The sequence below is a fragment of the Rana temporaria genome, chromosome 8 (assembly GCF_905171775.1).
Source record: "Rana temporaria chromosome 8, aRanTem1.1, whole genome shotgun sequence".
Classification (NCBI taxonomy): Eukaryota; Metazoa; Chordata; class Amphibia; order Anura; family Ranidae; genus Rana; species Rana temporaria.
Genome location: NC_053496.1, coordinates 58,477,795 through 58,500,461, shown reverse-complemented (window position 1 = coordinate 58,500,461; position 22,667 = coordinate 58,477,795). Strand labels below are relative to the sequence as shown.

Genomic DNA, 22,667 nt, shown 5'->3' with positions numbered 1-22,667 from the left:
AATGGCAACGATCAGCGTTTTTTTTTTGTGACTGCGACATTATGGCGGACACTTCTGGCACATTTTTGGGACTATTGCCATTTTCACAGCGAAAAGTGCTATGAAAATGCACTGATTACTGTGAAAATGACAATAGCAGTGAGAGGGGTTAACCGCTAGGGGACGCTAAGGGGTTAAGTGTGCCCTAAGGGAGTGATTCTTACTGTAGGGGGGCGTGGCTGGACGTGTGACATCACTGATAGTCGTTCCCTATAACAGGGAACAGACGATCAGTGACAAGCCACAGAGAAGACCGGGAAAGGTGTGTTTACACTCACCTCTCCCCGTTCTTCAGCTCCTGTGAATCGATCGCAGAACACCGACGGCGATCGGGTCCGCGGGTCCCACGGGCGCGGTCACGGAGCTTCGGAGCACGCGACCCACGGCTGAGTACTTAAAGGGCAACGTACCAGTGCCTTCCCTTGCCCAGCTGTGCCATTCTGCCGACGTATATCGGCGTTAGGCGGTCCTCAAGTGATTAAAGGCAAAAAAAGGACCTCCCTCAGAAAACAAGCTCACAAAAGCTGAGCTCAGAGCTCCTAGGAGAGACAGAATATGTGAGGGAGTTTGAATCGGAGAAGGAGCTCACATCTGTGATGGTGGAAGTGAAGTAGGAGCTAGGAGTCTCTTAGCAACATCCTAGCGACAAGGCAGGACAGGATGATGCGATTTCTCTGGGAGTTTTTCTGTCAGACTTCGGGAGATATATCAAAGACCTACACCTATAGCAAGGGCATTATTGAATTTTGGTCAAAGCTGCACAATTATTTTTTATCTACAGACACACCTTATCTGCATAGGCAGTTTTTTGGAAAAGGTGAGCAATGCCTTTAAGCTAGCAAGAAACGTTTTCCTTTTTTTTTCTCAACCGGTTCCCGACCGCCACGTCTTTTTACGGGGGCAAAATGACACCCCTGCGCCCATGCACGATCACATGCATGTGAGCCAGCATGGGGACTTGTGTGTGTAAACACACAAATCCCAGTTCTGTCAGGGGACAGGAGACATGTAGTTTATTCCTACCAAGTCAGTCCTATCCCCATACAGTTAGAACACACGGAGGGAACACACATTTAACCCCTTGATCGCCCCATAGTGTTAATCCTTTCCCTGCCAGTGACATTTCTACAGTAATCAGGGCATATTTATAGCACCGATGGTCCCAAAAATGTGTCAAAAGTGTTTGATCTGTCCGTTGCAATCAGGGCCGGCCTTTGCGTTGTGCGGGTTGTGCGATCGCACAAGGCGCCTTGGACAATACGGGCGCCGTGCGACTGTCACATCTCGCCAGGGCACTTGAGGGAAGGGACTGTGAAAAAAAATGTGACAGACCACTCCCATCGCACGGGACCGCTGAGTTGAATGGGCGGGCCATCAGCTCTCCATAGAACATCGCATCCAGAGTGACTGCCTCCAAGCAGCAGCGTGAGTCTTCTCCCTGTCCCTGCTGCTCTGTGAGCTGGTTCCGCCCCCTCCACCTCTTACATCTCTCACTGCAAGTCAGTGCGATCTTATCTCTCCTCACATCCCGCGTCTCTCGTTGCCACCCCCGCCCCCCCCCCCTCACCTGTCCTCAGTCATGGCGGGGTCCGGCTGGAGATGCATGCTTTTAAGCTGGAGCCAGAGAAGTTACTGCAAGCAAGTTCACCAAGAGGTCAGATGCGAGGGGGGGGGGGTGTATGTGGACTGTGGAGGGAGTTGGAGCATTCTAAAGTCCAGCCTGGACACTGACATGGCTGGGGGGGCTTCTATACATTAAGGGAGCTGAGATTTCCCTGGACTCCCCCCTGTACTGGGAACATCCCATATGTGAGGAAGTGACAGGAACCCAGCATGGGAAAGGGGGAGTCCTGGACATGCTGGGACTTGTAGTGACTGTGTGGCAATCCCTAATTCAGTGCCAAAAGAGGTTCAGATGAATGTAGAAATAACATAAGGAACACCCATAACAGAGATCATTAGCACACTACTGGGTTATATTACAACTAAGAACACCAGTGCTGCACATAATTAAAAATGTGCAAACAAAGCAGAATAAACTGATAAAAAGAAAAAATTCCTTATATACAGATCAAATTCATCAATAAAGTTCAAGTGAATGTGCACATAACAAATAAATACAATACGACAACCTTAACCTCCTGGATATTGCAACCAAAAGCACCAGTGCTGTAAAAAATCAACGGTCTTGGTGTGAGGTCTGAGGTGAGCTGTTAGTACATATGGAGTGATCACACCATCATATATGCATTTCTATCATCGCTGGGATCTGTTTGATGTATTTATTTGCTTGGACACATTGATGTGGGATGTGAAACACAAAAAAGGACACTTTATTGAGGAACTTTATTATCCTATGAAATATATTTGGTTTATCTATTTATTCACCATATTTGCGCATATTTAGATGTTTTACAGCACTGGTGCATTTGGTTGCAGTACCCAGCAGGGGCATCTTATTTGGATATTGCTACTACATGAACTTTATCTGCATGTGGAATTATCTTGCTTTGTTTGCACAATTTTCTATATTTCTGTCATATGGAAAACTCCTACAGAGGATCACTTCATGTTTGTGACACCCCAGGTTTATTGCCTGAAGTATAAATAAACTCTGGGCAAAAAAATATTCACGGTTTAACCACGTGACCTCTGGAAGATTTACCCCCCCCCCCCATGACAGGCCATTTTTTGCGATGTGCACTGCATAACTTAAGCTGACAACTGCGCGGTCATGCGACGCTGTACACAAATAAAATTTGTATTTTTTTTTTCTCTGTGGTATTTGATCACCTCTGTGTTATTTAATTTTTTCTGTGTTTTTTTTTTTTTGTTTTAACAAAAGACCAAATTTGAAAAAAAAAAAAAAGTTTTACTTTCTGCTATATAACATATCCAATTTTTTTAACGTTTTTTCATAAATTTAGGCCAGGGGTCTCCAAGCTTTCTAAACAAAGGGCTGGTTTACTGTGCTTCAGGAGGGCCAGACTGTGGCCATTTGGAGTACAAAATGTCCTGATGTCAGTGGGGAAAAAACCATGCTCCATCTTTTGTGTCAATGGGAGAAATTGTGCCCCATAATTGGTGTCAATGGGAGTAATGGTTGCCCCATAATCGGTGTTGTCAGGAGAAATTGTGTCCCATCATTGGTGTCATTGAGAGAAATTGTGTCACATCATTGGAGTCATTGGGAGAAATTGTGCCCCATTATCGGTGTCATTGGATGAATTGTGCCCCATCATTGGTGGCAGTAGGAGGAATTGTACCCAAGGGCCGGAATAAAAGCAAGCAAAGGGCCACATCTGGCCCCCTGGCCGCAGTTTGGAGACCTCTGATTTAGGTCAATGTTGTTGGTACAAAATATCCTAATAAGTGTCTACAAACTATGGAATATATTTATGGAATTTTTTTTTCTGGTAATGGCGGAGATCAGCGACTTATAGCGGGGCTGCGATATTGTGACTGACAATCTGATACTTTGTGGGAACCAGTGACACTAATACAGTGATCACTGTACTAATGACACTGGCTGGCAAGGGGTTAATCATCTAGAGCAGGGGTCTCCAAACTTATTAAACAAAGGGCCAGTTTACTGTCCTTCAGACTTTAGGGGGCCGGACTGTGGCCACTGGAAATAGCAAAAATGTTCCGGTATAAGGAGTAAACAATGCCACGTTTTTTGGTGTCAGTAAGAGGAGGAATTGTGCCCCTTTGTTGGTGTTATTAGAAGGAAATTGTGCCCCATTGTTGGCTTCATTAGGAGGAATTGTGCCCCATTGTTGGTGTCATTAGGAGGAATTGTGCCCCATGTTGGTGTCATTAGGAGCAATTGTGCCCCATTTTTTATGTCAGAAGATGAAATATTGCCCCAAGGGCCAGATAAAAGCAAGAAAAGGGCCACATCTGGCCCCTGGGCCGCAGTTTGGAGACCCCCTGATCTAGGGCAATTAAAGGCTTAACTGTTATTCGAGCGTTATTGAGGCGTTATTCAAGCAAAGCCTCATCTGCAATCCCAATGTGCTGGTAAAGCACCGCTAAGACCCTAATGTTTTAGGATGTTTTTGCAGTGCCTCAGTGTGAAAGGGGAAGGCGTTTTTATAGCGCTTTCAATTCATTTCAATGGAGGGCGGCGTTTTTTGGAGCGTCTTTTTTTCAGTGCCCAAAAGCTGCTCCAAAGATGCTGCTTGCAGGACTCAGTGTGAAAGGTCCATTGAGACGCACTTAAATTGTCTGATTGTTTATTAACCACTTAAAGACCTCAGGTGTTTTTCAGATTTGGTGTTTGCAAGACTAAAACATTTTTTTCTGCTAGAAAATTACTTAGAACCCCCAAACATTATATATATTTTTTTCTAACACCCTAGAGAATAAAATGGCGGTCATTGCAATACTTTTTGTCACACCGTATTTGCGCAGCAGTCTTACAAGCGCACTTTTTTTGGAAAAAATTCACTTTTTTGAATTAAAAAATAAGACAACAATAAATTTGGCCCAATTTTTTTATATATTGTGAAAGATAATGTTACGCCGAGTAAAATGATACCCAACATGTCACGCTTTAAAATTGCGCCCGCTCGTGGCATGGCGTCAAACTTTTACCCTTAAAAATCTAGATAGGCGACGTTTAAAAAATTCTATAAGTTGCATTTTTTGAGCTACAGAGTAGCTCTAGGGCTATAATTATTGCTCTCGCTCTAACGATCGCGGCGATACCTCACTTGTGTGATTTGAACACCGTTTTCATATGCGGGCGCTACTTGCGTATGCGTTCGCTTCTGCGCGCGAGCTCGTCAGGACGGGGCGCTTTAAAAAAAATTTTTTTTTGTTTTCTTATTTAATTTTATTGATTTTATTATTTTTTACACTAAAATATAATAAAAAAAAAAAATTATCACTTTTATTCCTATTACAAGGAATGTAAACATCCCTTGTAATAGAAAAAAGCATGACAGGTCCTCTTAAATATGAGATCTGGGGTCAAAAAGACCTCAGATCTCATATTTAGGCTTAAATGCAAAAAAAAAAAAAAAAAAGGAAAATTTGTCATTTAAAAAAATGACAGAAAAAAAATTGTCTCTTTAAGAGGCTGGGCGGGACTGACGTTTTGACGTCACTTCCGCCCAGCAGAGCTATGAGGACGGGTGGGGGCCATCTTGCCCTCACTCAAGTCCTCACTCTCCAGGCGGCAGCATCGGATCTCCTCCGCCGCTACCGACGGCTCCGGTAAGCGGCGGAGGGCGCGGAAAAGCGGCGGGAGAAGGGGGGCCCCTCTCCCGCCACCGATAACGGCGATCTCGCGGCGAATCCGCCGCGGAGACCGCCGTTATCGTTTACACGGCCGCCAGCTGAAAACATGGATATCTCAGTTGTGGCAGCAGCTGCTGCCGTTACTGAGATATCCATGTTTAAAAAGAGGACGTACATATACAGTGGGGGGTCCGTAAGTGGTTAAAACAAATTATTTGTTACAATTTTTTTTTTCTCTTTGTGTATGTTTAGGTGACCAGGGGGCGAGGGGGTGAAGATGGGGGGGGCGCCACAAGTATAGCTTGCACAGGGCGCCTGAACACCTAAGGCCGGCCCTGGTTGCAATACCGCTAAAAATCACAGATCACCACCATTACTAGTTACAAAAATAATAATAAAAATGCCATAAATCTTTCCCATAGTTTGTAGACGCTATACATTTTGGGCAAACCAATCAATATACACCTATTGTGATTATTTTTACCAAAAATATTTTAGAAGAATACATATTGGCCTAAACAGATGAAGAAATGCGTTTTTGTTTTTAAAAAATTGGGGATTCTTATTATACCAAAAAGTAAAAAAATATTGCTATTTTTTGTTTATAGTGCAAAGAAATAAAACCGCAGATGCGATCAAATACCAATAAAAGAAAGCTCTATTTGTGGGAAAAAAAGGATGCAAATTTTGTTTGGGTACAACATCGCATGACCGCAAAATTGTCAGTTAAAGCGACACAGTGCCAAATTGTAAAAAGTGCTCTGGTCAGGAAGTGGGTAAAATCTTCTGGGGCTGAAGTGGTTTACCAGTGTAGATAGACAAATCTCCCCTGCCGGATATTGTATTCTGACAGCTCGTTCCAGTGGTTATCAGAATACCCAAACGATGCCTGCATCTGATTAAATTTACGTATTTTCAGCTGATAATTTTTCACCCAGGTCCTTTAACAATTGACTTTTGTAAAGCTGGATAGTGCCGACAGGGGCATCCACGGTTCAGCATGAATCGGCCAAAACCTGAGCTGTGTATGGCAGCCTTTTGGTCCTGGAAATTAAAGTATAACTAGGTAGAGTGGAGAGGGATTAGAACACGTGTCAGGTTTTTATTGCTGTATGTGCCCTTGTTATGAAGATCCACCCTCTCTATTTATAAAGTAGATAAATAGAGAGGGTGGATCTTCCTAACAGGGAGTGAGAACTGAGAGTGAAAGAAAATCCAAATTTCTGGGTTGTCACCAGAACAGGACTAGGGGGTAAATCTTCCAATGGTGACACCAGTTCTGGTGACAACCAAGGATTCCCTCACTTTGGAGGATTTTCTCTTACTACCTGCTTTTTCTATGGGACAGGAAGTGAAGGTAAATCTCCCCAATGGGACACAGATGGTAAAAAAGATTCTGACAGGGGATATAATCCTCCCTTACTCTATCCAAAATGAAAAATGTGTTGCCTTTAGTTATACTTTAAGCCCAAACTAAATAATATTGTGGCTCATTTATAATTTTAAGACCAGCGTTCAGTGGAGATTCTACCAATATTCACGCTGTCAATTCTTTAGCAAATGGGGAAGGTAGAGACTATGGGCCAGATTCTGAAAGGACTTACGACGGCGCAGCGCCATGTATGCCGTCGTAAGTCCTAATCCGACCCGTCGTATCTATGGGCCTGATTCTTAGAATCAGTTACGCATAGATATCCATTAGATCCGACAGGTGTAAGTCTCTTACGCCATCGGATCTTAACTGCATTTTTTTTTTTAACGCTAGGTGGCGCTTCCGTCGAATTCCGCGTCGAGTATGCAAATTAGCTAGATACGCGAATTCCCGAACGTACGCGTGGCCGACGCAGTAAAGTTATGACGTTTACGTTAGGCTTTTCCCGGCGTATAGTTGCCCCTGCTATATGAGGCATAAGTGCGGCGTACCAATGTTAAGTATGGCCGTCGTTCCCGCGTCGAAATTTGAAAAAGTTACGTCGTTTGCGTAAGTCGTCCGTGAATGGGGCTGGACGTCATTTACGTTTACGTCAAAACCAATGACGTCCTTGCGGCGTATTTTGGAGCAATGCACACTGGAAAATTCCACGGACGGCGCATGCGCCCTTCCGCAAAAACGTCAATCACATCGGGTCACAGTAGTTTTACATAAAACACGCCCCCCTGATCCAAATTTGAATTTGGCGGGCTTACGCCGGCCGATTTACGCTACGCCGCCGCAACTTACGGAGCAAGTGCTTTGAGAATACAGCACTTGCCCGTGTAAGTTGCGGAGGCGTAACGTAAATCAGATACATTACGCACAATTTTACGCGGCTGTACGTGAATCCGGCCCTATGATTTCTGAGTGGTCATACAAGGTGAGGTTGTAGGGTCTGCGATCTTGTTAGTGATGTTTTTTTTATCTTCACCTGACGCTACTGTAGCTGAAAGGATCTAATGAAATGGGTACCCTCAGGCTGTAAATGACAGTACTGTGATGATCTCAGTGGGAATCTCCTGAAAAGAAAACTGTCAGTGTGCTTATTGACTGAATCTGGTGCCTTCGGGTAATCATTCTGATGCCGCGTACACACGATCGGAATTTCCGACAAGAAAACCGTGTTTTTTTTTCCGACAGAATGTTGGCTCAAACTTGTGTTACATACACACAGTCACACAAATGTTGTCGGAAATTCTGACCGTCAAGAACGCAGTGACACACAACACTACGATGAGCCAAGAAAAATGAGGTTCAGTGATTCCGAGCATGCGTAGGATTGATTCCGAGTATGCGTAGGATTTTTGCACGTCGGAATTTCCGACAAGAACTTTTGCCGTCGGAAAATTTGAAAACCAGCTTCCAGAAAATGTCCGATGGGGCCTACACAAGTCGGATTTTCCGACCAAAAGCTCACATCGAACTTTACTTGTTGGAAATTCCGATCGTGTGTACGCAGCATCAGTGTGTGCTAACTTTGATAATCATCATGCAAACATATGAAAAGCTTTCCTGCTATTTCTAATGGATGTTAGTCTCCCTAAAGTGGTTGTAAACCTCTGACATGAAATATGAACAAAGCATATCTCTCTATATAGTGTGTACTTGTCTCAATTCAGAGCACAAAATGTAATTTCTTCCTGCAGCCTCGTTCCTCTACTATCTGCATGAGTCACTTCTTCACTGTTTTCATGACATCAAGAGAAAAAGCGACAGGGGAGGTATCTTCGGCACACAGCCTGTGATTGACAGCTTTAGCTTGGTTACTGTGTGCTGTGTGAACGGGTGTGTGTCCCATTCTTCCAATCAGCTCTCACTACGCCTTGCAGAGTGTAACTTCAGCTCCCCACCCCATGCTTTCTGAAAGCTTAGATAAGCCGCAAAAATTGTAGAATATAAATGGCTGTAGAGAAGAGAAGACTGCAAATAAACAGGTACAACTTATGGAGGATGATTTGTTTAATCTCTGTGTATCATCTGAGGCCAGGCACTTCACTGAGTATATGTAAGGGTTTACAACCACTTTAAAGTGGAACTCTATCAGTTCCTTGTTAACTATTACTGCTAGCTGAGTCACCTTTACAGCTCCCTGCTATTGGATAGGCAATATTGTTTCACTGTTCAATAGGGAGGCAGGTTACATATGACACTGAACTGCTGAACCAGGAAAATGGATTGCTCAATCAGGAATTATGTGTCAGCCATCTGGTATTGGAGTGTGGAAAGTGCGTAAATCACAAAATTGGCTGCACATAATTGAAAATCCTTTGCAGATAATAAAGTCCACATATATGTGATGTAACTGTGTATTCAGCCGTTTGCCTGAAGCTTCCTCTTAAACTCACAAGACAGATGTATAGCAAAAGCCAACTAAGGCAATGAAATGCACGTGTGTGGGCAGACAAATGCCAAACTTGTGCCAGAAATGCCAGCTGATACCCAACACAACCCATACAAGCATAAACAAACAGCTCATTTGTATAATGAAGTTCTCCTTACAGAAAATAGAAGCCACCACCTCTCTCTGCATTCTGAAAACTTTGATGTATCCTCGGACTCTGATAACATCGCCAATTTCCATCTTGGCCTTACTGCTTTCCTGTCTGCGCAGTTCTTGCACTAGTCCATCTAGGTCATTAGCTCCCGGTGTACTTCTGTGAACGTCTGCAAACACACAAGATCAAAGATTAAAGAATGTGCTGGAAGACTTTACTTTAATGATATAAAACAGATATGTGACCTGATTTCACCCTGGAATTAAAATGACACATTAACACGAGGGCCCGCTTCTCTAATAATGGGGAAAAGAAAATGAACATGAAAGGCAGCAGCCAATTATGTGCTATGGGAAAATTAAATCTCAACTGCAGGCTAACATCTAAAATAAAAGGATAAAACACATTTAAAGTGGAAGTTTAGGCAAAACGAACGCCAGACCTGCTCTCTGACACATTCTAAACCGAATCTATCTAACCTTACTTTGATGGAAAATTGGATGACAAAGAGTTACCTTAAACTCAACGGCTCAAAAACAGAATTTCGCCTGTTTCACGCCAACCGAAAGAGATTTCCTGCACCGACATGAACACCGCCGCCCATTCTGGGACAAATCATCACCCCTAGCACCAAAGTCAAAAGTCTCGGAGTCACTTTTGACACCCACATGACAATGGAAGCACAAATAGGGTCAGTAGTCAGTGGATCCCACCATCTGCTGCGCCTACTACGTAGACTCGTCCCCTTTATCCCGAAAGAAGATATAGCAGTCGTGGTGGGAACAATTATCAACTCCAGACTCGACTATGCAAACGCCCTTTACCTCGGACTCCCAAAATACCAAATCACTCGTCTGCAAGTCGTTCAAAATACAGCCGCTCAACTCGTGACTGGAAAAAAACATGGGAATCAATCTCGCCTTCACTGAGATCCCTTCATTGGTTGCCAGTAAAAGACAGAATTACTTTTAAGGCACTCTGTCTGACGCATAAGTGTGTTCAAGGAAATGCCCCCCAATATCTATGCGAAAAATTAAAAAGTCACAACCCCAATCGCATGCTCCGATCCACCGACCAAAATCTACTCCAGATACCCAAAGCCAGATACAAGTCCAAAGGAGAATGAAGATTTGCAGTCCAAGGACCTAGACTATGGAACGCTCTACCAACCATCATCCGAATGAAGGAGAATCACCTGGCCTTCAGAAAAAAACTCAAAACCCATCTTTTCTGAAGGCAAAAGGACAGTAGGGAACGGATACTAAGCGCCCACAGGCGATTCAGTTTGCATGTGTTGCACTATATAAGTTTCTCACTCACTCAACCCTGTAAAGCATAAATCGCAATAATTACCTATTCTGCAGCCAATCCAGTCCGTTCCCAGCATCAGCTGTCAGCGGTGGCTTCAGTGTGTAGGTGTGTGCAGGAGAGGCAGCCGACAACGGAAGACTCATAGTAAGTCTATGGGTGACGTCCCTTGCCAGCCTTTTTTACAGCCGTTGTCAGTCCTCTCCTGCACACAGCTTCTGCCTCTGGAAACCAGATAGGCTGCGGAAGAGGTAAGTACAGCGATTTTTGCTTTACTGGGTTAGATAGATTAGGTTTAGAATGTGGCAGAGAGATGGTTTAGAGTTTGTTGTTTTTTTACACTTTAAGACCCCTTTCACACTGAGCCGCCCATAGCGTTGGCGGTAAAACTCCGCTATTTTTTCCGCCGACGCTATGGGTGGATTTGTGCGCATTTTGGCCGCTAGTGGGGCACTTTTAACCCCCACTAGTGGCCGAAAAAAGGGTTAAAACCGCCAGCAATGTGCTGCTGAAGCACCGCATTGCGGGCGGTATAGCCGCGCTGGACTATTGATTTCAATGGGCAGGAGCGGTAAACACACCGCTCCAAAGATGGGGCTAGCAGTAGTTTTTTTACTGTCCTGCTAGCGCAACGCTCCAGTGTGAAAGCCCTCTGGCTTTTACACTGGAGCAGCTGTTTGAGGGCGGATTGCAGGCGCTATTTTTAACGCTATAGTGCCTGCAATACGCCCTCAGTGTGAAAGGGGTCTAAGCTCTAAGGGAACAATTGTACCTGCTAAAAGATTTGTATTTGTCCTTCCAGCCCTGAGAGTTACACATCTCTGCCATATGGCACTGCCCTGTCAGGCAGGGCAGGAAAGCAGATTTTCTCTACTGCAATTTAGTAACACTTACAGGTCACCCCTCCACCACCACCCTGCGACTGGACTGGCAAAAGAAAAGGAGCAGACCGACGAGCTCACCTCTCACTATGTTCTCTCCAGCACATCCTTTGTTAGCACACAAGCACTGTAGCACAACTTACTCGTTACAGATACACAAGAGGCTGATACCAAGTCAAATTCTGGCACTTACATAATTTGTTTTTACAAAATACATTCAATGATGTATTAATGAATACAGAGCTGCATTTATTTGTTTCTTTTATATCTGTCTGGGGGTTCGGCTTTAAATAGGAATTCTAATTGGTCACCAATGGCTTCACATTTGTTCTCAGTTTCCATTCTAAAATGTAACTGCAGTTGGAAAGTGGGCATGATTTTACCTCTTTTGATAGATTTGTCTGTAAACATGCAAGCTCAGATTCACTGCGGCCAGTTGAAATGTCAAGTGCTGCTCTAAGTGCTGGATATCTCCACTTGGTGATCCTCTACTTGGAAGGGTGCTGGTGTTTGACATGCTCATCTAAAAGGCATGGTAAATATGAAACGCATCGGAACATGGTCTTAGGAGGAGCCAATGCTGAGGCCGCTTCTCATAGGTATTACACACTGAGCTTCCGGTTTGAGGCACCTTCACATTGCATAATATGCATACTCAGATTGACATGTGTGCATGGATACTGTATATCAATCCACGCACTTGTGGCAATGAATTTTTTATTTATTTTTTAAGGAAAAAAAAAAATTGAACTTAGCTGAAAACTATTTTCCTAAGCATATCTGGTGGAGTCTGATGACAACAGACAAAAGGATCATCAGCTAATTATAGGGCAACTCGAGGCCTTCGGAAATTGATATTTCATTGAGGGGCTGACCGCACATTACAGCACATGGCTTGTAGCTTATAACTCTCTGGTACTCTAGCCAAAATGCTGCTGCAGTCATTCGTTTCTTATTTCGTTTTTTGACAAATATCTGGCATACAAGCATATGACCTACTGCACAGTACATTGGAACTGGTGAGCACCTATTACTCAAATATCACTTTTAGTCAGTGCTGCCAACCGTCAGTAAAAAAACAGGCAATTTTTTCCTGCCATTAAATGCCAGTAAAAAAGAAAAGGTTGCCAGTGACGCTTGGCTAGGTCCAGAGCTGGCCGAGACCATCCGAATGCCTGCTACAGTGTGTTTGGCCGGCTCTGGTGGAGGCGGCGCCTGAGCATGTCCTGTGATGTCATGGTGCAAGGAAACCAATCAGAGCAGCCAGAGCCTTGTGTGTGGGGTCGGGAGCAAGACAGGCCAGGAGCGGGACTGTCAGTGCTGTTTAGACTGGAGTGGACTGGAGGATCACCTGGCATGGAGAGTGACTGTCGCTGTGACTCCGGAGGGTACATGTCGGTGATCTGTGCTGCTGCATACTATCGAAAATAATATAGGAAATATGTTTTTTTGCATTATTAAGTATCTTAAATCATATTGCTAATTGCATATTGTACTTTTTTGTAGCCTAAATACTGAAATTTGCACTTAAATCTGTATTTTTTTTTTACTTTTAGAAATGTCAGTAAAAACTTGGCTGTGCCAGTAAATTTTGGGTGGTTTGTCAGTATATTTCAGTCTGGTAGGTTGGCAACACTGCTTTTAGTTGAATTTAGCTTATGAAGAATTACTCAGAAGTATTTATACCTTAGGCTTTTGCCTCCTGGAGGACTCACTACTGTAGTCTGGGGCCCTGGTGAAAAGATTTACACCTATCACTAGAGCCACTTTTATAGGCTGAGAGTGTTTTTTTCAACTGAGCTTTCAGTGTCACCTATTAAGGAAATTCTCCATATATATTGCTGTGGGAAATTCACAACAGCATATGGGATTTACTGCATGGGTCACCTATAGGATCCCGAAGAAGATCAAGTCAGCTATTTAAAGGATGGCTGTTTCAGGTGCTGGTATGCAAGCCTAACTTAGCTGGGGAGAAGTTGGATTGGTAAACCAGCTGGCTATACACAATTAGATTTTCATTTGAGCAGTCATGGAAATTCAGACAAATAATTCACCAGAATATTCTTTCTTGCCATCACTGAGTCAACTTATTTCATTGCAAAGGATTTCAAATTTCACGTAGACCTACTATTTGGATGGAATCCCAGAGGTATTAAACAGATTTCATTGCAAATTTGTATGATTTATTTTCCCAAACAAAAAACACATTCAGCCCTGGTTCACACTTGTGAGATTTGACATGCGATTTGACATGTTAAATGGGCGGTATTTGCCAGCAATGGCGCTGTTCTAATCGGTGCAACCCTGCACCAATTTTTTTAAAAATTGTTTCTGTACTACTTTTTGCGATTTCAGCCTGCGACTTACAGAAACTGCACAGATGTCTCTGTAATCGCGGCCAAAATCAGGAGGAACTCAGCTGAACTCGCACAGCTTCACTCCCGCAGCTCAGTGTGAACCTGGGCTCAGGCCTCGTACACACGACAGAGAAACTCGACGTGCTTGGCACGTCGAGTTCCTCGTCTCGTTTTGGGATGAAGCCGCCGAAGAGCTCGGCGGGCCGCCTTCTCCTATAGAACAACGCGGCCAACGAGAAAATAGAGAACATGTTCTCTATTTTCTCGTCGAGCTCCTCGGCGGCTCCATCGAGCCAAAACTGTACAGACGACAGAGATTCTCGGCAGAATCCGGGTTTTGACCGAGTTTCTCGGCGAATTCTGCCGAGAATCTCTGTCGTGTGTACGAGGCCTCACAGTTAGAATTTTGCTTGTTTGAGAAAAAATTTCCATCTTGCTTCCTCCAATTTCCTTTTCACTGAGGTCGAAAACAAAAGTATTTTTGACCCCATTAACCATCAGAAAATTGGACAAATGTTAGGACAACTAAACGTTTTGTACAAAATTCTACACCTGTATGGCCAGCTTAAAGTGGTTGTAAACCTCAGACATGAAATATGAACATAGGATATCCCTCTATAGTGTGTACATGTCTCAATCTAGAGCACTAAAACCCCTTTCACACGGGTGGTCTTTTTCAGATGCTAAAGGGCTAAAAATAGCACCTGAAAAATGCCTCCCCTGCAGTCTCAGTGTGAAAGCCTGAGTGCTTTTCACTAGAAAAAGTCCTGCAAGCAGCATCTTTCGAGTGGTTTAGGAGTGGTGTATACACCGCTCCTCCACCGCTCCTGCCCATTAAAATGAATGGGCACCGCTGCTGAAGCACCTGAAAAGTGCTTCGGCAGCGGAATTTTTCTGGCACATTAACCCTTTCTTCGGCCGCTAGCAGGGGTTAAAAGCGCCCCGCTAGCGTCCGAAAAAAGCGCAGCTAAAACAACGGTAAAGTGCTGCTAAAACTAGGGCGGCCGCACTGCGAGTGTGAAAGGGGTCCAGGTGTAATTTACTGCTTCAGTCCTCTGCTATTAGGATGAATCACTTCTGACAAGTTTTCCTAACACCAAGAGAAAAAAGGTGATGGGGAGGGAGCTCCAGCACACAGCCTGACACTGCAGCTGTTGACTTTTAATATCGACACACTTACCTATCCTGGAGTCCAGCGCCGTCCGCAGCAGAGGACGAGCGATCGCTCGTCACTCTGCTGCCCCCCCGCCATCCTCGCTGAGGGAACCATGAAGTGAAGCGCTCCGGCTTCACTTCACTAAAAAGATTATTGAGCTTCCGCTAGGACTGGGTAGACGAGCTGCTGCCCCCTGGATGGCCCCTCAAATGAGAGGCAAAGTATAGTGAATGGGATTTGTGTTCAGGGTGTTGGCGCTGCTTAGGTATAATATTAATGTGTCTTCAGTAAGGCCAAAATATTGGTGAATAGATGTTACAATGTTGGGCACCTAAGTGCGGTGAGCTCATGTGAAGAGCCTCCAATGGTGGTTATTGATACAAAAAAGATTCACTGGCGCTCTATGGGTTAACACTATAGTCCAATATAATATTTAAGACCCTCGTATGGGCTGTAAACGATCCGTGCTTCAGAAATCCAGGTACCTAGAAGCACCACCAACATACAGTTACAACAAAAAGGAATTCTGCGCTCATAAAGGTTTACCACTCTAATTCCACATAATGTTTGTGAGGAATAACATTCAGTAGATCTCAGTTTGTTCGAAAGAACCAGTTCTTTATGTAGAAAAGATAAACAAATGTACACAGCACAACGCAAAAAAATGTTCCCAGTGCCTGCATGAAAACACACACAATCTTTCAGGGCTTCAAGGGTTAAAATTTAGCAATTTTGTTTCCAGCTGCATTCATAGAAAACAACCGTGCTGATTGTAATTGGAGTACATTACCCAGGACGTCACTATGGCGTTTGATGTCACTTCCTAGTTAATATCTGGCATCTGGGCTCCTGGACACTTTCCTGTATGTGTCCAAACGTGCTCCAGCCTCAGTGTTTTGCAGCTGCTAGGAGCGCAGCACAGAGATGACAGCCATGGAGAGACGTTCTTCCTGTTGGAACGTGCTGACAAGCAGGCAGAGAAAAGTTCAGCCGAATGTTAGGCGCCCTCCAGTGGACAAAGTGCAAACTACGCGTTTCGCCCTATCCAGGGCTTTGTCACAGTCACAGGATGACTGTGACAAAGCCCTGGAAAGCCCTGGATAGGGCGAAACACGTAGTCTGGGACTGTTTTAAAACCCCTCTTTTATTTTGGAAGACCTAAGTCAGTAATATCAAGAAAAGATTTTCATTTATAATCGCCATTTACAACTTAATTTTTTTCCTCAATGCAATTTGCACTTTGTCCACTGGAGGGCGCCTAACATTCGGCTGAACTTTTCTCTGCCTGCTTGTCAGCACGTTCCAACAGGAAGAACGTCTCTCCATGGCTGTCATCTCTGTGCTGCGCTCCTAGCAGCTGCAAAACACTGAGGCTGGAGCACGTTTGGACACATACAGGAGAGTGTCCAGGAGCCCAGATGCCAGATATTAACTAGGAAGTGACATCAAACGCCACAGTGACGTCCTGGGTAATGTACTCCAATTACAATCAGCACGGTTGTTTTCTATGAATGCAGCTGGAAACAAAATTGCAAAATTTTAACCCTTGAAGCCCTGAAAGATTGTGTGTGTTTTCATGCAGGCACTGGGAACATTTTTTTGCGTTGTGCTGTGTACATTTGTTTATCTTTTCTACATAAAGAACTGGTTCTTTCGAACAAACTGAGATCTACTGAATGTTATTCCTCACAAACATTATGTGGAATTAGAGTGGTAAACCTTTATGAGCGCAGAATTCCTTTTTGTTGTAACTGTCCAATGGTGGTTAGGTACCCTTTTTTTGAGTGTTGGTGATCAGATAGCAATATATAATATATAATAAATATATATAATATATGATAAAGATTAATGTGCGCCCTCCACTGGGCTGATAAATATGCTAGGCGTGACCAGTGATAGGCAGGGGGCGTGTGAATCTAGCCCAAAATGCCCACTAGGTGTCCCTCCTGAGCCTCTAATGTGGTGAATGTGATTATTGGTGAGTGTTGCAAACCACAAAAATGTGAAATACTCCTATTGACATGTGATACACAATAGAAAAAATGTGAGAAGTAAATTACTCAAAAAACTCAACAGTGATTAAATACCACCAAAAGAAAGCTCAATTTGTGTGAAAAAGGGACAAAAATGTCATATGGGTACAGTATTGTATGACTGAGTAATTTGTCATTCAAATTGTGAGAGCACCAAAAACTGAAAATTGGTCTGGTTAGGAAGGGGGTTTAAGTGCCCAGTGGTCAAGAGGTTAAAACTAGCCGATGTTGATTGAGAGAATAACGCTTTTATGCCCCGTACACACGATCAAGCTTTTACTCCGAATTCCGTCGGAGTAAAAGTGAACATGTTTTCTATCTAAACTTCGACGGAATTCACCGGAAACAAGTCCGATGGGGCATACACACGGTCAGAATTTCCAATGGAAAAAAGTCCTTCTGACTTTTTCCATCGGAAATTCCGATCGTGTGTACGGGGTTAAGTGTGCTTGTTTTGCATGAGTCAGTAAAGTTCATACAAATATCCAATTAATTTGCTTAAATGGATGAGCATGGAAACGTGTTTTCATTTGGGAATTTAATCAAAGCAAACTACACATAGAATATACCATAAAAATGATATATCATGTATTGGAAGAGTTGTCATGCTTTACTGTTAATCTGTTCCATATTGGTAAATGGACAGCTGTATACATTGCTGGGCTGCCCCCCATTCACCTTTAACCTCTTCCCACCAGCAGTATGCATATACAGTATGCAGCCTATGGTCTCTTGATACTCCTGTTTGAGCATCTATTTTTTCAGATTTTTATTTTTTTTTGGTATGTATTTGCGTGTATTTAAATGTGTTTTCGTGTATATGCGTTTGCGCGCAAACTTATTCTTGCGTTCTCTTTCTGCACAGAATGAAAATGGTAATTTTTGCAAGCTTTTGCAAGCATGAGGTGTAAATTAGTGACCAAAAAAGCTGATTTTTCTATTTTTTTTTTTTTTTACTAAGGCCTGAATCACACTAGTGCGTTGCGTTTTGGAGCTCCGTTGTCTTTGCGAATTTCTCTATAAGGTGTTCTGCAGATCAACTGCATTTTAGCTGCAGATCAGGTGCGAATTTGGAGACCTGGGAGAGGGGAGGGGGAGGGGGGAAGTGTATTGAACTGAATGAGACAAATACTGAAGAGAAATGAACACATCTGCGAATTCAGCTGCGTACCCATAGAAGATAATGGGACTGAATTCGCACCTGAGCCGCACCGCAAGACATAAAAAACGCACACGGTTTGGAGGCAATGCGCAGTGCGGATGCATCGCACGTATGTGAACCAGCCTCATTGAAAACAATGTATTTTGAAATGTCCTGCGAATTAGATGCGGTTTAAGCCGCACTCAATTCGCATAGGTGTGAACCTGGCCTGAAGAATGTATGGCGCTTGTTTATGTGCCTGTGTGCATAGGCACATTACAATTATTGGGTTGTACTTAGCTCAGTAAAAGAAAAGAAAAAAAAAAGCTGTCCTGAGCTTTTTCAGGCTGTAGTGTGCAAGAGGCCTAAATCTAAACATTTCTGTGCTTTTTCATTTACATACAATTTATTTTGTCTTACACAAGCTCTTTTATTGCAGGGAGCTTTGATCTTCTTTAATAGGGTTGCTATAAATAAAATGTATATTTTCACCTGCAGGCCCGTCTTTGGCTGCCGAGGATTTCCAGCAAGTGCAGTTGATAACTCCAGTGCTATCATCCACTAAATGAGAAAACAGACATAAAAGTACATTTAAATCACATGACATGTACATAAGACCCAGTGGTCATCACAGGTTTACTGCTACATACAAAGATATGGAAAATAGTTGAACGGAGTCAGGTTGCCTTTACCAACATTCTATGCCGCTGAGGCTATACACTAAGCTGAGGGCTACAGCAGGAAACCAATCCATTAATTGGCGTCGGCCAGATTTCAGGAGGAAAGGGAAGGGTGGGGCAGCTTGGCAAGTGGCCTAAAAACAGGAGAACAGTGAAAGACATGTGAACAAAAAAGGGTGGATTGTTTATTAATCAAACAAACACGGAAGTCACAAGCTAATGAGCAGCCACCTTCTTCCCAGTTCACTAAATCTATACAAAGCTGAAAGAAATTATTTATAAAAAGTCACAAAAAAATTAAATATAAATTTAGATGAATTGTAACCATTTAGAATCTAGTTGTCTTTCCCCAGTATAGGTTAGAAAATGCTAAGTGGTCAAGTGTTGAATGCCAACTCAACTTATAAGAGCCCTTTCATACCTGTGCGCTTTTGCCACACTAGAAGGCACCTTTCCAGTGTAACAAAAGCACATCACCTGTATTTTCCCCTGAAATCCTATGGGCCAGATCCACAAAAGGGATACGCAGGCGTATCTACTGATACGCCGTCGTATCCCTGTTTCTATCTATGCGGCTGATTCATAGAATCAGTTACGCATAGATATTCCTAAGATCCGGCAGGTGTAATAGTTTTACACTGTCGGTTCTTAGGATGCAGTACCTCGGCCGCCGCTGGGGGCATTTCTCGTCGAAATTCCGCGTCGGGTATGCAAATTAGCACTTACGGAGATCCACAAAGCTTTTTCCCTTCGTTTTTTTTCCGTAAGTGTTAGTTTGCCGTCGCAAAATTAGGGCTGCTTTTACAAAGTGTAAATTTAGTACACCATGTAAAAGTAGACCCTTCTTTCCCGCGTCGCTGTCAAATTTTTTGAAATTTTTTTTTTTTCCCCGCCGCAACTCTTTTTTTTTCTTTTACACTCGTCGCGTATCTAAGATACGCTACGCCGCTGTAACTTACTTTGGTTTTGTTTGAATCCACAACGAATCCGCGCCGTAAGTTACGGCGGTGTAGCGTATCTGTTGTGGCGTAAGGGCACGGAATTCAAATGGCTGTGATGGGGGCGTGTTTTATGTTAATACATCGTGACCCGACGTAATCAACGTTTTTTTTAACTGCACATGCGCCGTCCCTGGGGGTATCCCAGTGCGCATGCTCGAAATTAAACCGGAACCAGCCAATGCTTACGACGGTGACATCATTCTAAGCAAATCCCTATTCGCGAACGACTTACGCAAACGACGCAAAAAATTCAAGATGGACGCGGGAAGGACGGCCATACTTTACATTGAGTACGCCACCATATAGCAGCTTTAACTATATGCCGGGAAAAGCCGAACGCAAACGACGAAAAAAAATGCGCCGGGCCGACGTACGTTCGTGGATCGCCGTAAATAGCTAATTTGCATACTCGACGCGGATTACGACGGAAACGCCACCTAGCGTCCGCCGAAAAATTGCATCTAAGATTCGAAGGCGTACGAAAACGTACGCCTGTCGGATCAAGCCGAGATGCCGTCGTATCTTGTTTTGAGGATTCAAAACAAAGATACGACGCGGGAATTTCGAAATTACGCCGGCGTATCAATAGATACGCCGGCGTCATTTCTTTGTGGATCTGCCCTACCGTGTTGCATTTTTTGCTCACATGTCCAGGATACACAATAGCATCCTGGGAGTTAGTAATGTAATATATCCATAAAACGCATCAAAAAACATTGAAAGCTCTATAGGTACAGCTCTGAAATAGAAACATGCTATGCGTTTTTATAAACTGCATATAGCGTTTTTTTGCGCTATAGTGTGAAAGGACCCTAATGCCGCGTACACACGATCGGACATTCCGACAACAAATGTTCGATGTGAACTTGTTGTCGGAAAATCCGACCGTGTGTATGCTCCATCGGACATTTGCTGTCGGAATTTCCAACTAAAAAATTTTTGAGAGCTGGTTCTTAAATTTTCCGACAACAAAAGTTCTTGTCGGAAAGTCTGACCGTGTGTACACAATTCAACGCACAAAAATCCTAAGCATGCTCGGAATCAATTTGACGCATGCTCAGAATCATTGAACTTCTCTGCTCGTTGTAGTGTTGTACGTCACCGCGTTCTTTTTAACTACATCTCTGGAATACATGCACATTTACCCATGTTATAGCCCTTTAAAATACAACACTAGGAAAAAAAGTGTCTTTATTTAAAATGTGTTGGGTTACAAATAGTGAAGTGTAATGAGGTATATGACACCTCCTGGATCACTGTGTTTTCTTTCATATTTACCCTTTTATAGCTTTCACTATAATTCCAGCGCTCCGACAAAAGAGTTGTGGCTCTCCTACTCACGCTATACCCCACCTTCCCCTCGTCTCCCCTGTCCATTCGCAGAATGCATTGTATTCTGTTTATTAAACCTTCTGTGATTGGACAATAGGACGGGAGGGGTATAGAGATGGAGGGAAAGCTTGTGTTTTTCAGGTCTGATCTCAGGCCTGATTCACACCTATGCAGGTTGCAGTTTTCATATTACACGCTTTTGATCCATTGAAGACTATGGAACCAAAAACCAGAAAAAAGTCACTGGCCTTTCCATAAAATGCACAGTGAAGTGAACTACATCTATAGGAAACCATGTTAAATAGACTGTAGTGTGTTTCTGCAAAACTGAAAACTCACAAAAGAATGCATAGGTGTGAACCAGGCCTTAGAGCACTAGAGGTATAGCAAATTAACCACTTGCTGACTTCCTAACCTACATTTATGTCAGCAGAATGGCACAGGCAGGCAAAGCAACCTACCTGCACGGTGCATTGAAACTGCCACCTAGAGGGCGCGCACGCCTGCCGCGAGCTTTGTGACCGTGCAGCTCCTTGACACGATCGCGGTACACTGGTGGACATCGAACCACTGGTCCTGCAATTGTGTCAGTGAGCAGCAGAATGGGGAGATGCCTATGTAAACAAGGCATTTCCCTGTTATACATGGTGGCAGCATCATGCTGTGGGGATGTTTTTCAGCAGTAGGGACAGGGAAATTGGTCAGAGTTGAGGGAAAGATGGATGGTGCTAAATACAGGGATATTCTTGAGCAAAACCTGTACCACTCTGTGTGTGATTTGAGGCTAGGAAGGAGGTTCACCTTCCAGCAGGACAATGACCCCAAACACACTGCTAAAGCAACACTTGAGTGGTCTAAGGGGAAACATGTAAATGTGTTGGAATGGCCTAGTCAAAGCCCAGACCTCAGTCCAATAGAAAATCTATGCCCCCGTCATGATCCTAAATATTTCTAAAAGCTTCTTGCTGCTGCATTCCTTTGTGGTCTCAACAAACAAGGGGCCAGATTCATAAAGCACTTACACCGTTTTTTTGGTAGATGCACGGTGTAAGTGCAGATTTGCGCCGGCGGATCGCTGCGCCTTACCCAGAGAACCAGATTACGCCTCCAAATAGACTTCATCGCCTCGGTGTAACCTTTCCACGCCGGCGCGGCGTTGGTGCAGATTTACGCTGGTCCGATCTGGCGTGGCCATGGTTTTTTTGTTTTAAATATGCAAATTAGGTTTTTGGGCCGATTCATCAACTTAAGCTTGTCCGGCGCAGGCTACTCCCGGTGAGCGGAAGAGAAAATTCCGGCGTCAATTTACCCCTCATAAAAGCAGGGGTAGCTTTGCACCAGACTTGCACAGGTCAGCTGGAGAGCAGCTAAAGCAGCAGCGTTACACACGACCTGAGCAACAACACTTGCTGGACAACACATCTGTGTGCCAACATGCCAGGGGCAGCCGTGGTCCTTGCACTATTGCGTCGACGGGCACGTAGGAGGGCACGGGAGAGAGTATTCCGCACGCGCATTGACGT

General features: G+C 43.8%; 1 protein-coding gene across 1 annotated transcript in view; it reads right to left on the bottom strand.

The window, feature by feature from the left end:
* The window catches only part of STN1 (STN1 subunit of CST complex), a 93,128-nt gene that overhangs the window by 31,680 nt on the left and 38,781 nt on the right, over positions 1 to 22,667 (bottom strand). Inside the window, exons 4-5 of the mRNA XM_040361844.1 lie at positions 18,624 to 18,692; positions 9,260 to 9,424 (exon numbers count right to left, since the gene is read on the bottom strand). Coding sequence (XP_040217778.1) covers positions 9,260 to 9,424; positions 18,624 to 18,692 — 234 coding nt within the window. The remainder of the gene's footprint in view (positions 1 to 9,259; positions 9,425 to 18,623; positions 18,693 to 22,667) is intronic.